Source organism: Rhinopithecus roxellana, chromosome 12 (assembly GCF_007565055.1).
Source record: "Rhinopithecus roxellana isolate Shanxi Qingling chromosome 12, ASM756505v1, whole genome shotgun sequence".
Lineage (NCBI taxonomy): Eukaryota > Metazoa > Chordata > Mammalia > Primates > Cercopithecidae > Rhinopithecus > Rhinopithecus roxellana.
This window is the reverse complement of record NC_044560.1, coordinates 17,594,184-17,609,252: the sequence shown is the minus strand read 5'-3', so window position 1 is coordinate 17,609,252 and position 15,069 is coordinate 17,594,184. Positions and strand designations below refer to the sequence as shown.

At 44.6% G+C, this 15,069-nt stretch overlaps 1 protein-coding gene across 7 annotated transcripts in view; it reads right to left on the bottom strand.

Moving 5' to 3' along the window:
- Nucleotides 1–15,069, bottom strand: part of PHACTR4 (phosphatase and actin regulator 4) — a 144,877-nt gene that overhangs the window by 23,335 nt on the left and 106,473 nt on the right. For all 7 annotated transcript variants that reach the window (XM_010380347.2, XM_030941839.1, XM_010380346.2 and 4 more), the window contains 3 exons: nucleotides 7,779–8,376; nucleotides 5,006–5,190; nucleotides 523–676 (listed from right to left, as the gene is read on the bottom strand). In XM_010380347.2, coding sequence (XP_010378649.2) covers nucleotides 523–676; nucleotides 5,006–5,190; nucleotides 7,779–8,376 — 937 coding nt within the window. The remainder of the gene's footprint in view (nucleotides 1–522; nucleotides 677–5,005; nucleotides 5,191–7,778; nucleotides 8,377–15,069) is intronic.

The following is a 15,069-nucleotide window of genomic DNA, read 5'->3' as shown; positions in this document are numbered from 1 at the left end:
AAGAGGCTGAGGTGGGAGGGTGCCTTGAACCCGAGAGTTGGAGGCGGTGAGCCATGATTGAACCACTGCACTCCAGTGGTTCAAAAAATTACACTAAAAAAGATAAATGAATACTCCATGACAAAGTAAACATATAGGCTAGGTGTAGGGGATCACGCCTGTAATCCCAGCATTTTGGGAGGCCAAGGTGGGTGATTATTTGCGGCCAGCAGTTGAGACCAGCTTGGTCAACATGGCGAAATCCTGTCTCTGCTAAAAATACAAAATTAGCCTGGCCTGCTGGCGGGTGCCTATAACCCCAGCTACTCAGGAGACTGATGCACGAGAACTGCTTGAACCTGGGTGATGGAGGTTACAGTGAGCTGAGATTGCGCTATTGTACTCCAGCCTGGGTGACAGAGCAAGACTGTCTCAAAAAAACAAAACAAAACAAAACAAAACAAAAAACCAACACATCTAACAACATCTAACACAAATACTGGCATAACCAAATCAATCAAGCGAATCTAAGCAAAGGCCTACCGGATCAGTGTGTTTCCAATCTGGTGCCGTATTTCATTCCACTCCTTCTTGCTTTTACAAGGCCAAGAATTCAGGTTCAACTCGGGTTCACTGGGTCTGTGGTTCAACTTCATTGCCAATGTGTCTTTCCTCTTCACTTTGTTGGCGAGAGCACCTTTGCACACAGGGAAGAAAAATATGTAGAACTTGAGGCTTAAAGCCAAAGGTTCAACCTTACCTGGAGCTAGGCAAGAGTCTGAACAAATACAATATTTAATTCCCAGTTCCCACCTGGCCTCAAATGATCCAGCCAGACACTGAGGTGGGGGTAAAGCTAAAGACACCTAAAAATCTTTTTAGCCAGATGGACTCAGATGGTTAAAAGGTATCTTTTCTCTTCTATCAGGCCTCTACATTTTTCCTCCTTGATAAGAGTTGCTATAGGAGAGAGGATCTAAGCATGGGACAGCCCTCTGAATTAAAACATAAAGGCTTTCATACTAACACCTCATAGTCTGGTCTATTTTTAAAGCTGCCTTTCTACTTTATCAGGATTTAGTTATTTGCAAAGATGTGCGGGTATGAACATGTTTATTTTTCTCTGTCCTATGGCAATAAGTTCATTAGACCAAAGGGAAAACATCACTTTTATCTTTTAGCCCATGTGCCACCTTTTCTCTACTCCATATTGCCTTTTTTTTTTTTTTTCTTTGAGACGGAGTTTTTGCTCTTGTTGCCTAGGCTGGAGTGCAGTGGCATGATTTTGGCTCATTGCAGCCTCCGCCTCCTGGGTTCAAGTGATTCTCCTGCCTTAGCCTCCTGAGTAGCTGGAATTATAGGCGTGCATCACCACGCCCAGCTAATTTTTTGTAGTTTTAGTAGAGATGGGGTTTCATCATGTTGGCCAGGCTGGTCTTGAACTCCTGACCTCAGGTGATTCACCCACCTCGGCCTCCCAAAGTGTAGGGATTACAGGCATAAGCCACCGTGCCTGGCCTCTTTTTTTTTTTTGAGATGGAGTCTTGCTCTGTTACCCAGGCTGGAGTGCAGGGACACGATCTTGGCTCAGTGCAACCTCCACCTCCTAGGTTCAAGCAATTCTCCTGCCTCAGCCTCCTGAGTAGCTAGGGTTATAGGTGCCCGCTACCACGCCTGGCTAATTTTTTTTTTTTTTTTTGCAATGGAGTCTTGCTCTGTGACCCAGGCTGGATTGTAGTGGTGCAGTCTTGGCTCACTGCGACCTCTGCCTCCCGGGTTCAAGCAATTCTCCTGCCTCAGCCTCCTGAGTAGCTGGGATTACAGGCACCTGCTACCATGCTCAGTCAATTTTTTATTTTTAGTAGAGACGTAGTTTCACCATGTTGGCCACGCTGATCTGGAACTCCTGATCTCAGGTGATCCGCCTGCCTCAGCCTCCCAAAGTGTTGGGATTATAGGTGTGAGCCACCGTGCCCGGCCATGCCTGGCTCATTTTTTGTATTTTTAGAAGAGATGGGGTTTCACCATGTTGGCCAGGCTGGTCTCAAACTACTAATCTCACCAACCTCAGCCTCCCAAACTGCTGGGATTAGAGGCACTTAGGTGAATAGTTTTAAAATTGGGGGCAATCAAAAACCTGAAATTAGTACAGCCATTATGGAAAACAGTACGGAGGTTCCTCAAAAAACTGAAAATAGGCCAAATGAGGTAGCTCATGCTTGTAATGCAGCACATTGGGAAGCCAAGGCAGGAGGATTGCTTGAGGCTGGGAGTTTGAGATCAGTCTGGGCAACACAGCAAGACTCCGTTTCTACTTAAAAAACAAAACAAGACCAACAAAACACCCTTAAAAATAAAACTACTGGGCCAGGCGTGGTGGCTCACACCTGTAATCCCAGCACTTTGGGAGGCCGAGGCGGGCGGATCACGAGGTCAGGAGATCAAGACCATCCTGGCTAACATGGTGAAACCCCGTCTCTACTAAAAATACAAAAAATACAAAAAAAAAAAAAAAAAACAACTACTGGGCCAGTCGCAGTGGCTCATGCCTGTAATCCCAGCACTCTGGGAGGCCAAGGTGGGTGGATCACTCGGTCACGATCAAGAGATTGAGACCATCCCGGCCAACATGGTGAAACCCCGTCTTTACTAAAAAAAAAAAAAAAAAACAAAAACTAAAATTAGCTGGGTGTGGTGGTACACACCTGTAATGCCAGCTACTTGGGAGGCTAAGGCAGAAGAATCGCTCGAACCCGGGAGGCAGAGGTTGCAGTGAGCTGAGAAAAAGCCACTGTACTCCTGCCTGATAACACAGTGAGCCTCCGTCTATTAAAAAAAAAAAAAAAAAATATATATATATATATATATATATAACTACCATATGATCCAGCAATCCCACTGTTGAGTACATATCCAAAAGAAAGGAAATCAGCAAATCAATGTCATCCTTATTGTATTACTATTTATAATCCCCAAGATATGGAATCAGACTAAGTGTCCATCAATAAATGAAGGGATAAAGAAAACGTGGTGTATATACACAATTGAATATTATTCTGCCATGAAAAAGAAATAAATCCTGTAATTTGCAACAAAATGGATGAAACTGGAGGACATTATGTTAAGTGAAATAAGCCAGGCACAGAAAGATAAATGTTGTATGTTCTCACTCTTACGTGGGAGCTAAAAAAGTTGATCTCACAGAGGTAATAAATAAAATGGTGGTTACCAGAGGTTGGGAAGGGTAGAGGGGATGGGGGAGAGAAAGACTAGTTAATGGGTATAAAAACATAATTAGATAGAAGGAATAAGATCTAGGCCGGGTGTGGTGGCTCATGCCTGTAATCGCAGCACTTTGGGAGCTGAGGTGGGCAGATCACTTTGAGTTCACGAGTTCAAGACCAGCCTGGGCAACATGGTGAAACCCTGTCTTTACAAAAAAATACAAAAATTAGCTGGCTGTGGTGGTGGGTGCCGGTAATGCCAGCTACTCGGGAGGCTGAGGCGGGAGCATCACTTGAGCCAGGAAATGGAGGTTCCAGTGAGCTGAGACTGTGCCACTGCACTCCAGCCTGCAAAGTGAGACACTCTCAAAAAACAGGAATAAGATCTAGTGTTCGGTGGCACAATAGGGTGACTATAGTTAACAATAATTTATTGTATATTTCAAGATAACCAGAAAGGTAGATTTGGAATATTCCCAATACAAACAAATGTAAGTGTTTGAGGTGATGAGCCTCAAGTGTTTGAGCCTGATTACCCATACACACATGCTTATATCAAAATATCTCATGTACCCCATAAATATGTACTACTATTATATATCTATAAAAATTAAAAATAGGCTAGGCATGGTGGCCCATGCCTGTAATCCTAGAGCTTTGGGAGGTCAAGGCAGGGGGATCACATGAGGTCAGGAGTTCAAGAACAGCCTGGGCAGCCGGGCACAGTGGCTCACGCCTGTAATCTCAGAACTCTGGGAGGTGGGCAGATCATGAGGTTGAGTTCGAGACCAGCCTGGCCAAATGGTGAAGACCCGCCTCTACTAAAAATATTTTAAAAAATTAGCTGGGCCTGGTGGCAGGCATCTGTAATCCCAGCTACTTGGGAGGCTGAGGCAGGAGAATTGCTTGAACCCGGGAGGTGGAGGTTGCAGTGAGCTGAGATCATGCCACTGCACTCCAGACTGGGTGACAGAGCAAGACTTCGTCTCAAAATAAAATAAAATAAAATAAAATAAAATAAAATAAAATAAAAAATCCTTTATGGCCAGGCGCGGTGGCTCACGCCTGTAATCCCAGCACTTTGGGAGGCTGAGGCAGGTGGATCACCTGAGGTCGGGAGTTTAAGACCGCCTGACCAACATGGTGAAGCCCATCTCTACTAAAAATACAAAATTAGCCAGGCATGGTGGCACATGCCTGTTAATCCCAGTTACTTGGGAGGCTGAGGCAGGAGAATCACTTGAACCTGGGAGGTGGAGATTAAGGTGAGCTGAGATCGTGCCATTGCACTCTAGCCTGGGCAACAAGAGCAAAATTCCGTCTCAAAAAAAAAAAAAGAACAGACTAGGCAACATAACAAGACCCGTCTCTACAAAACAAAACAAAAAACCAAAGAAACCTAACCAGTTGTGGCACACATCTGTAGTCCTAGCTATTTGGGAGGTTGAGGCGTAAGGATCACTTAAGCCCAGGAGTTCAAGGCTGCAGTGAACTACGATTGCACCACTGTACTCCAGCTGGGTGACAGAGCAAAACCTTGTCCAAAAAAAAAATTAAATTAAAAAAACCCAAAAAACCTAACTGAGTGACTCAATCTACTTGGATCCCTGTCTTGGCTTGTTTTATCAGAGGGGTGATAACAGGGACAAGGAGTCCTTCACAGTGGCTTCCAACATCAGTTAGCCAGATGAGTTAATGGGAGAAGGTACCTGTTTCCATATCTCTTTTGACACCTGCTAAGATCAGCAAATAGCTTTATCTGGAAAAGAATTCTCCCTTTTGCTTTTCCCTCCCTTTCTTACTCTGATAGCTTTCATCTTCATCTTCTTCATCTCGGTACTGAATGGGACCTTCTGAATCAGAGTCGCTCTCCTTCTCTTCTTCCTCCTGTACACACTGTGGTAATTTAGGAATGACTGAGGTAGATGTCATGTCTTCACTGAATGTGGATGGACAGATTTGCTCCTCCTCTTCTTCATCGTCTGGACTAACAAATTAACATAATTATATTTTCTTTTTAGAAACAAAGAGGATAACTGACTTTTAAGATAAAGGACTGAAATAAAGTCTGGGCATAGTGGCTCATGCCTGTAATCCCAGCACTTTGGGAGATGGAGGTGGGCAAATTCACCTGAGGTCAAGAGTTTGAGACCAGCCTGGCCAACATGGTGAAACCCTGTCTCTACTAAAAATACAAAAATTAGCCAGGCGTGGTGGTGGACACATGTAATCCCAGCTACTTGGGAGGCTGAGGCAGAAGAATCTCTTGAACCCAGGAGGCGGAGGTTGAAATGAACCGAGATTGTGCCATTGCATTCCAGCCTGGGTGACGAGAGCGAGACTCCATCTCAAAAAAAAAAAAAAAGACAAAGGACTGAAATAACCATAAATTAAAAAAAAAAAAAATCTATGAATGAAGGAACATATAATTCTCTCCCTTAACTTTTTTTTTTGAGACAGAGTCTTGTTCTGTCGCCCAGGCTGGAGTGCAGTGGCACGATCTTGGCTCACTGCAAGCTCTGCCTCCCGGGATCATGCCATTCTGCCTCAGCCTCCCGAGTAGCTGGGACAACAGGCACCTGCCACCACGCCCGGCTAATTTTTTGTATTTTTTTTTTTTTTTTAGTAGAGACGGGATTTCACTGTGTTAGCCAGGATGGTCTTGATCTCCTGACCTCGTGATCCACCCGCCTCGGCCTCCCAAAGTGCTGGGATTACAGGCGTGAGCCACCACACCCGGCCATTCTCCCTTAACTTTAACAATCTTGCTAAGAAACTTTTTAGCAGGTATTAATCTAAGGGTTCAAATCCCAGCTTTACCACTTATTAGGCACTGGTGCTTTCCAGCATTTGTCTAATGTCATTCTCACAAGCCTACAGAGTAATTATTCCCATTTAGAGATGATATAACTAAAGAGCAGAAGGCTTAAATAACTTAACATTACTATAAGCTAAGAGTGGTAGTGCTGCACTTTGAACCCAGCGCTATCTCACTCCAAGGTGAATGCTCTTAAGCACCACATTATACAATGCCTTCTCTGTAGTATATAAAACTAACATTTGTAATTTTTCATGTACATAATTTTGTAAATTTTGTGTCATCACAAAAATCCCCATGAAAAAAAAAATCACGAGAGTAAAAAGTTGAAATTTGGCCAGGCGCAGTGGCTCACACCCATGATCCCAGCATTCTACGAGGCTGAGGCAGGCAGACTGCTTGAGCCCAGGAGTTCACAACCAGCCTGGGCAACACAGCAAAACCCCATCTCTAACAAAAAATATAAAAATTAGCTGGGTGTGATGGCATGCACCTGTAGTCACAGTTACTCGGGAGGCTGAGGAGGGAGAATTGTTTGAGCCCAGGAAGTGGAGGTTGCAGTGAGCCAAGACTGCACCACTGCACTCCAGCTTGGGTGAGAGAGTAAGAACCTGTCTCAAACATAAGTAAATAAATAAAAATAAAGTTTTAAGATAAGATTAAAAAAGAAAGAGTCCAAATTCTATAACTTATCATTTTGGCAGAGTATTCTTTGTACTTTAAATTTATTCACATTGCTGGGCGCGGTGGCTCACGCTTGTAATCGCAGCACTTTGTAAGACCAAGACAGGTGGATCACCTGAGGTCAGGAGTTGGAGACCACCCTGGCCAAGATGGTGAAACCCCATCTCCACTAAAAATATAAAAATCAGCTGGATGTGGTAGCACATGCCTGTAATCCCAGCCACTCGGGAGGCTGAGGCAGGAGAACAGCTTGAACTTGGGCGACAGAGGTTACAGTAAGCTGAGATTGTGCCACTGCATTCCAGCCTGGGTGACAGAGCAGGACTCTATCTCAGAAAAAAAAAAAAAAAAAAAAAAAACCTTTATTCACATTTTCTTTTTTTCTTTGAGACAGAATCTTGCTGTTGCCCAGGCTGGAGTACAGTGGCACAATCTTGGCTCACTGCAACCTCCACCTCCCAGTTAAAGCAATTCTCCTGCCTCAGCCTCCCAAGTAGCCGCGATTACAGGTGTGCGCCACCACGCCTGGCTAATTTTTGTTATTTTCATAGAGACAGGGCTTTACTATATTGGCCAGGCTAGTCTTGAACTCCTGACCTCAGGTGATCGATCCATTCACCTCAGCCTCCCAAAGTGCTGGGCTTACAGTTGTGGGCCACCGTGCCTGGCCCACATTTTCTTTCTTTCTTTCTTTCTTTTTTTTTTGAGACGGAGTCTCGCTTTGTTGCCTAGGCTGGAGTGCAGTGGCGCCATCTCCACTCACTGCAAGCTCTGCCTCCCAGGTTCAAGCCATTCTTCTGCCTCAGCCTCCAGTATAGCTGGGACTTCAGGCGCCCGCCACCGCACCCGGCTAATTTTTGTATTTTTTTAGTAGAGAGGGGGTTTCACCATGTTAGCCAGGACAGTCTCGATCTCCTGACCTCGTGATCCGCCCATCTTGGCATCCCAAAGTGCTGGGATTACAGGCGTGAGCCACCGCGCCCGGCCTACATTTTCTTTCTATGACTAATTTTTTCCAAGCAGGGCTATCTAGAGTAAAGGAGAAACAAGAGGCAAGCTTTAAAGGCACTTACACTTTCAGCATTTCAATAGTGATGGGAAGAGACCTGGTCCGACCCAGCGTACTGCTGTCCTCAGAAAAGCTGTCACTGTTTTCAAAGAGCAACGAGTGAGCTCTGTGAGAACCCTCCAGAGGAGGAGTCATGGGAAGTGGGCTGGTGAGGGCCTGCTGGATTCGAATATGCAGTGGGAGTGGAGGCAACCTAGAGGGTATATGGGGCTCCCCAAAGTTCTGGTCCAATATCCTCTTGGGGACTTCCTTTTTCTGATCTTCCTGCTGGGGAATCTCCTGGTGTAGATCTATGGATGGTGGAAACTCAATTTCTGGCACAACTTTAAAAGTCTTAGCAGAGAATGGAGGGGTGCGTGGAGGCTCTGGAGGTATATGAGCAGGCAGTGGGGGGGACGGAGAGTGAGGTGAGATCATTGATAGCAGTTCTGAGCCCATAGAACATGTGCTTTTCTCTCTTTCATCACTTGGTGTTTTTGTGGTGATGGCAGCAGCAGACTCCAAGGTGGGTACTGAGGTCGATGGAATGCCTCTCTTAGGTGGTAAGGGTGGGGACGGTTTTGATAACAATGTACCACTGTTTATTGCTTGGGACAATTCAGCTGGAAAAGAGAGAGCAACACATCAATTTCACATGACTTTTCAATGCTTTGAAGGGCTGGCCCAGGGCCTAGAATTAAAGTTGAGTTCAGTTTTAATCTTTCAAGCAAGTTAAATAATTTCATAGTTTTGCCATTTCCTACATATTTTATCCTGAAACGAAGTTTATATTTATTCAAATAGAAAGTCTAATAAATGTACAGAGGTGAAGACTGATGAATAGCTTACTTCATTGCTATGACAACAGACATGACAATTTTTTTTTTTTTTTTGAGACAGGGTCTCACTCTCTCACCCAGACTGGAGTGCAGTGGCATGATCTCGGCTTACCGCAACCTCTGCCTCCCAGGCTCAAGTGATTCTCCTGCCTCAGCCTACCAAGTAGCTGAGATTACAGGCACATGCCACTATGGCCTGGCTAATTTTTGTATTTTTAGTAGAGATGGGGTTTCACCATGTTGGCCAGGCTGGTCTCGAACTCCTGACCTCAAATGATCCACCTGCCTTGGCCTCTCAAAGTGTTGGGATCACAGGCGTGAGCCAAGGCACCCGGCTGACAACTTTTTGTAACTTGATCTTGGTGTAGTTAATATGAATAGAGACAAAAACATCTGACAAAAAGTTATTTTGTGGCTGGGCACGGTGGCTCACACCTGTAATCCCAATACTTTGGGAGGCCGAGGTGGGCAGATTACTTGAGGACAGGAGTTCGAGACCAGCCTGGCCAAGATGATGAAACCCCGTCTACTTAAAAAACAAAAACAACAACAACAACAAAAAAACAAAAATTAGCTAGGTGTAGTGGCAGACACCTGTAATCCCAGCTACTTGGGAGAGGCTGAGGCACAAGAATCTCTTGAACCTGGGAGGCAGAGGCTACAGTGAGCCAAGGTCACGCCACCGCACTCCAGGCTGGACAGCGCAAGATTCTGACTCAAAAAAAAAAAAAAAAAAAGTTATTTTGTATAACAGTACTTCATTAAAAAAATTAAACATTCAGATAGCATAAAATAAGTATTAGTGGGTATTGTTACCATATCCTGATAATGATATCTCGGTATCTCAGCTCTGTGTTATAAAACTATCAATACTGACATCTTGAATTTTTATAGCAATTGCAAAGTCCTTTGAAGAAATCAAAGTGTTTTCTGTCCTTGAAGTCATATTCTCCTTCTACCACCTGAGGTGACAGGGGAAACAAGATAGCATCTTTACCATTTTTCAGAAGGAAAAAGCGAGGCCACAGAAGTTAGGCGACTTTGCCCAAGATCATACTACAAACTGGCATGGACTCAGTTAGTATCCAGGTCTCTGACTATTTGACTGCATCCTACTGTCTCTATTTATTACTTTTTTTAATTTTATATTTTTGAGACGGAGTCTCACTCTGTCGCCCAGGCTGGAGTGCAGTGGCACGATCTCGGCTCACTGCAAGCTCTGCCTCCTGGGTTCACGCCATTCTCCTGCCTCAGCCTCCCGAGTAGCTGGGATTACAGGCGCCCGCCACCAAGCCCAGCTAAATTTTTTTTGTATTTTTAGTAGAGACGGGGTTTCACTGTGTTAGCCAGGATGGTCTCAATCTCCTGACCTCGTGATCTGCCCCCCTTAGCCTCCCAAAATGCTGGGATTACAGGTGTGAGTCACCATGCCCGGCCTACTGTCTCTAATTTTTATTAGTGTGTACACCTCTTATGTTCCCTTTGCAACTCAGCTTCCCATGTTCACTCTCCACTATATGATGGGCTCCTTGATGGCACGGCAACCTTGTCTCCATCAACATATCATCCACAGGGCTGTGCACAGTACCTGGCGTCTAGTGGACCCTCAATATATGCTTATGAGATGAGAAGCCCTCACCCTGTATCACGACAGTATATATTCCTATGGTTTCACCAAAGCCCACAATGACTCAGTAAAGGTGTTGTTGTTTCAGCAAAATCCCTTTGGAGGGCTGCAGATGACCTGTAAAAGTGGATCATCAGATCACACAGGAGCAAAACTGGTAAAATAATTAGAGTAGTCATTTTTTCCCTGCTGAAAGCAAAAAAAAAAAAGTAGTTCTTTTGATCACCAACCTCTAACCTACTCAAACCCTTTATTTTTATTTTCATCCCATTCAGTATTCTCAAACAGTCTCAAAAACTTCCCTTAAATAAAACTGTATTTGTCCTAAATCCCCAAAATTGGAGACGTTCAAAGTAAAAGGCTAATTATTTTTTTCTTTTTTGAGACAGAGTTTCGCTCTTGTTGCCCAGGCTGGAGTGCAATGGCACCATCTCAGCTAACCACAACGTCTACCTCCTAGGTTCAAGTGATTCTCCTACCTGAGCCTCCCAAGTAGCTGGGATTATAGGCATGTGCCACCACGCCCGGCTAATTTTTTGTATTTTTAGTAGAGACGGGTTTCTCTATGTCGGTCAGGCTGGTCTTGAACTCCCAACCCCAGGTGATCCACCCACCTCGGCCTCCCAAAGTGCTGGGATTACAGGTGTGTGCCACTGTGCCTGGCCAAGGCTAGCTAATTTTATAATTCTTCTTTTTTTTTTGAGACGGAGTCTCGCTCTGTCGCCCAGGCTGGAGTGCAGTGGCCGGATCTCAGCTCACTGCAAGCTCCGCCTCCCAGGTTTACGCCATTCTCCTGCCTCAGGCTCCTGAGTAGCTGGGACTACAGGCACCCGCCACCTCGCCCGGCTAGTTTTTTGTATTTTTTTAGTAGAGACGGGGTTTCACCGTGTTAGCCAGGATGGTCTTGATCTCCTGACCTCGTGATCTGCCCGTCTCGGCCTCCCAAAGTGCTGGGATTACAGGCTTGAGCCACCGCGCCCGGCCAATTCTTCTTTTTTCTTTTGAAACAAGGTCTCCCTCTGTTGCCCAGGCTGGAGTGCAGTGGCATGAATAATAGCTCACTGCAGCCCCAATCTCCTGGGTTGAAGTGATCCTCTTGCTACAGCCTCCCAAGTAGCTAGGACTACAGGTCGATGCCACCATGCTTGGCTAAATTTTAATTTTTAGTAGAGACAAGGTCTCACTATGCTGCCCAGGCTGGTCTTGAGCTCCTGGGCTCCTGTGGTAGGCCCACCTCAGCCTCCCAAAGTGCTGGGATTATGGATGTGAGCCACCACACCCAGCCTCTTTTCTTTTTAAATTTATTTTTATTTTTAAATTAAATTATTTTAGGGTCTCACTGTGTCACTGGAGTGCAGTGGCGCAGTCACGGCTCACTTCAGTTTTAACCTCCCTGGGCTCAGGTGATCCTCCCACCTCAGCCTCCCAAGTAGCTGGGACTATAGACAAGTGCCACCATGCCTAGCTAATTTTATGGGGGTTACTTTTTGTAGAGATGGGTTTCTCCACATTGTCTAGGCTGGTCTCAAACTCCTGGGCTCAAGTATGCTACCTGCCTCAGCCTCCCAAAGTGTTGGTACTACAGGTGTGAGCCAACTAGCCATACCCAGCCTTTTTTTTTTTTAGAGACAGGATGTCACTCTGTTACCCAGGCTGGAGTGTAGTAGTATAATCATAACTCACTGCAGCCTTGAACTCCTGTGCTTACCCAATCCTCTTACCTCAACCTCCCAAGTAGCTAGAATTACAGGCACATGTCACCATGCCCAGCTAATTTTTAAATATTTTATAGAGATGGGGTCTTGCTACGTTGCTCAGGCTAGTCTCGAACTCCTGGCCTCAAGTGATCTTTCCACCTCGGCCTCCCCAAATGTTGGGATTATAGGCATGAGCCACTGTGACTGGCCTAATTTTATAATGTTTTAATGTCACTCATTATAAATACTTTCTTTTTTTTCTTTTTTTTGAGACAGAGTCTCGCTCTGTTGCCTAGGTTGGAGTACAGTGGTGCAGTTTTGGCTCAATGCAACCGCCACTTCACAGGTTCAAGTGACTCTCCTGCCTCAGTCTCCTGAGTAGCTGGGATTACAGGCATGCACCACCATGCCCAGATCATTTTTTGTATTTTTAGTAGAGACGGGGTTTCGCCATGTTGCCTAGGCTGGTCTCAAACTCTGGGCCTCAAACGATCTGCCCACCTCGGTCTCCCAAAGTGCTGGGATTACAGGTGTGAGCCACCGTGCCTGGCACCATAAATAAATTTTTAAAAAGGCTTTCTAGAAAAACACTGTAGGCCGGGCGCGGTGGCTCAAGCCTGTAATCCCAGCACTTTGGGAGGCCGAGACGGGTGGATCGCGAGGTCAGGAGATCGAGACCAACCTAGCTAACACGGCGAAACCCTGTCTCTACTAAAAAATACAAAAAACTAGCCGGGCGAGTTGGCGGGCGCCTGTAGTCCCAACTACTTGGGAGGCTGAGGCAGGAGAATGGCGTAAACCCGGGAGGCGGAGCTTGCAGTGAGCTGAGATCCGGCCACTGCACTCCAGCCTGGGCGACAGAGTGAGACTCCGTCTCAAAAAAAAAAAAAAAAGAAAAAAAAAGAAAAACACTGTAGGCCGGGCGCGGTGGCTCAAGCCTGTAATCCCAGCACTTTGGGAGGCCGAGACGGGTGGATCACGAGGTCAGGAGATCGAGACTATCCTGGCTAACACAGTGAAACCCCGTCTCTACTAAAAAATACAAAAAAAAAAAAAACTAGCCGGGCGTGGTGGCGGGCGCCTGTAGTCCCAGCTACTCGGGGGGCTGAGGCAGGAGAATGGCATGAACCCGGGAGGCGGAGCTTGCAGTGAGCTGAAGTGAGCTGAGATCCGGCCACTGCACTCCAGCCCGGGCGGCAGAGCGAGACTCTATCTCAAAAAAAAAAAAAAAAAAAAAAAAAAAGAAAGAAAAACACTGCATACATACACAAAAAGATTCTAAAAATAGGAATTTTAGGAGCAGTGAAAGATATATTTTTGGAAAGATTGGATTTTTGCTGATTCTCTTAAAACAGCTGTTAGCTATTCCATCTACAACAAAACTCATTCCTGATGAGACCATAAATGAATATTTTTACTTTTGAATTAATAAGATGAAATTATATTTGGTAATCTGAGGAAGGCATATATGTTAAGGAAGTAAATTCCGGTACATATACCCTGACAACAGCATCTGGCTGTAGTTTTGTGGAAAAATTCCAGAGTGTTTCCGGGATGGGTAATAATTCCCTTTCACCTGTTCAGCTATTGCTAGTAGTTTTTCCTTAGTCCTAATACTCCATGTTATACCAATGAGAAGACAGTAGTACTTCTGAAGCAATGGTTTCCAAACTTTTGGATTTCAGTGACTAAAACAATAAAAAAAATCTTGATCAACCTTAGATTGTTGGGTTTTTTTTCTAGTTTTTTTATTGAGGTTGTCATTTTCTAAGATTTCCAAATAAGGCTTGATATTAAGTAAACCATTTATGAACATAATCCTTTTGTGAAAGAAATGGCATTTTAACCCCAAAGGATTACGAAGATTATAATTTTAGAATAAAAGAGAGTCCGTTAAATTAAATCTATTTAGCTCTAAGTAATGCTCTGTGAACTGTTCTATTTTTCTTCTTCTGCTGAGGACCCCTCATGGACTAATACTGATTCCTCAGTTACAAGGTCTATTGTTTTGGGCTATTTAACTCAAGCCAAGAATGAGCTCTGCAGTTTAGTCCAGGGTATCATACACAAATGATAATTTTATATGTTGCCTTAATTTGAAAAGGGTGGTATTCCATTGGTCTAGCACAGAGGCTCTCAATGTGTGCTCCCTGGACAGCAACATCAGTATCATCTGGGAACCTATTAGAAAGGTAAATTCTCAAGCCCATCCCAGACTTACTAAAATCAGAAACTCTAGGGGAAGCATCCAGCAGTCTGTTATCATAAGCTTTCTAGGTGATCCTGAGGAGAACACCAGTTTGCGAACACTACTGTAAGGAACAGAGGTCTGGACCTGAGAGTTGAAAAGCCTATGTTCAGTTTCTATCTTTCACTAACTACAACCTTTTTTTTTTTTTTTTGAGATGGAGTTTCGCTCTTGTTGCCCAGGCTAGAGTGCAGTGGCACAATCTCAGCTCACTGCAGTGTCTGCCTCCCGGGTTCAAGCAATTCTCCTGCCTCAGCTTCCCGAGTAGCTGGGATTACAGGTGCCTGCCACCATGCCCAGCTAATTTTTTGTATTTTTAGTGGAGATGGGGTTTCGCCATGTTGGCCAGCTGGTCTTGAACTCCTGACATCAGGTGATCCGCCTCCCAAAGTGCTGGGATTACAGGCATGAGTCACCACGCCCAGCCTACAACCTTGAATGAATCACACACAATGTCTTCATGTTCTAATTGCCCTACCTATAGAAAAGATAAAATCGGTTTCCTGCAGCACAAGGTAGTTTTGAAAATAAGTATGTGAAGGCTCCCCAAGTTCCTCACAGGTAAGTCAACATGACACTATCCTTCCAAAGTGGTGGTAATAACAACTTCACCCTGTTTTCATCAAGCTACTCCAAACTGTCATACTCATAAAATATTCTAAGCCTGTTTTTCAAGGTTTGATTCACTCCACCCAACTTGGTGATATTAAATATTTAATGAGTATAGTTTTTATTCATTCATTCAATCCTGAACAAGAACTTTAAACAGTACTAAGCCTAGTATCATTTTTCCTGAAAAAACTACATTTTTATTAGCTTTGAAGCACTCATTAGCTTTCCTCTCCCTTTCTTGAAAATTCTTCTAAGAAATTGTACATTTATATAAAGAAAGTAGACTTAACTTT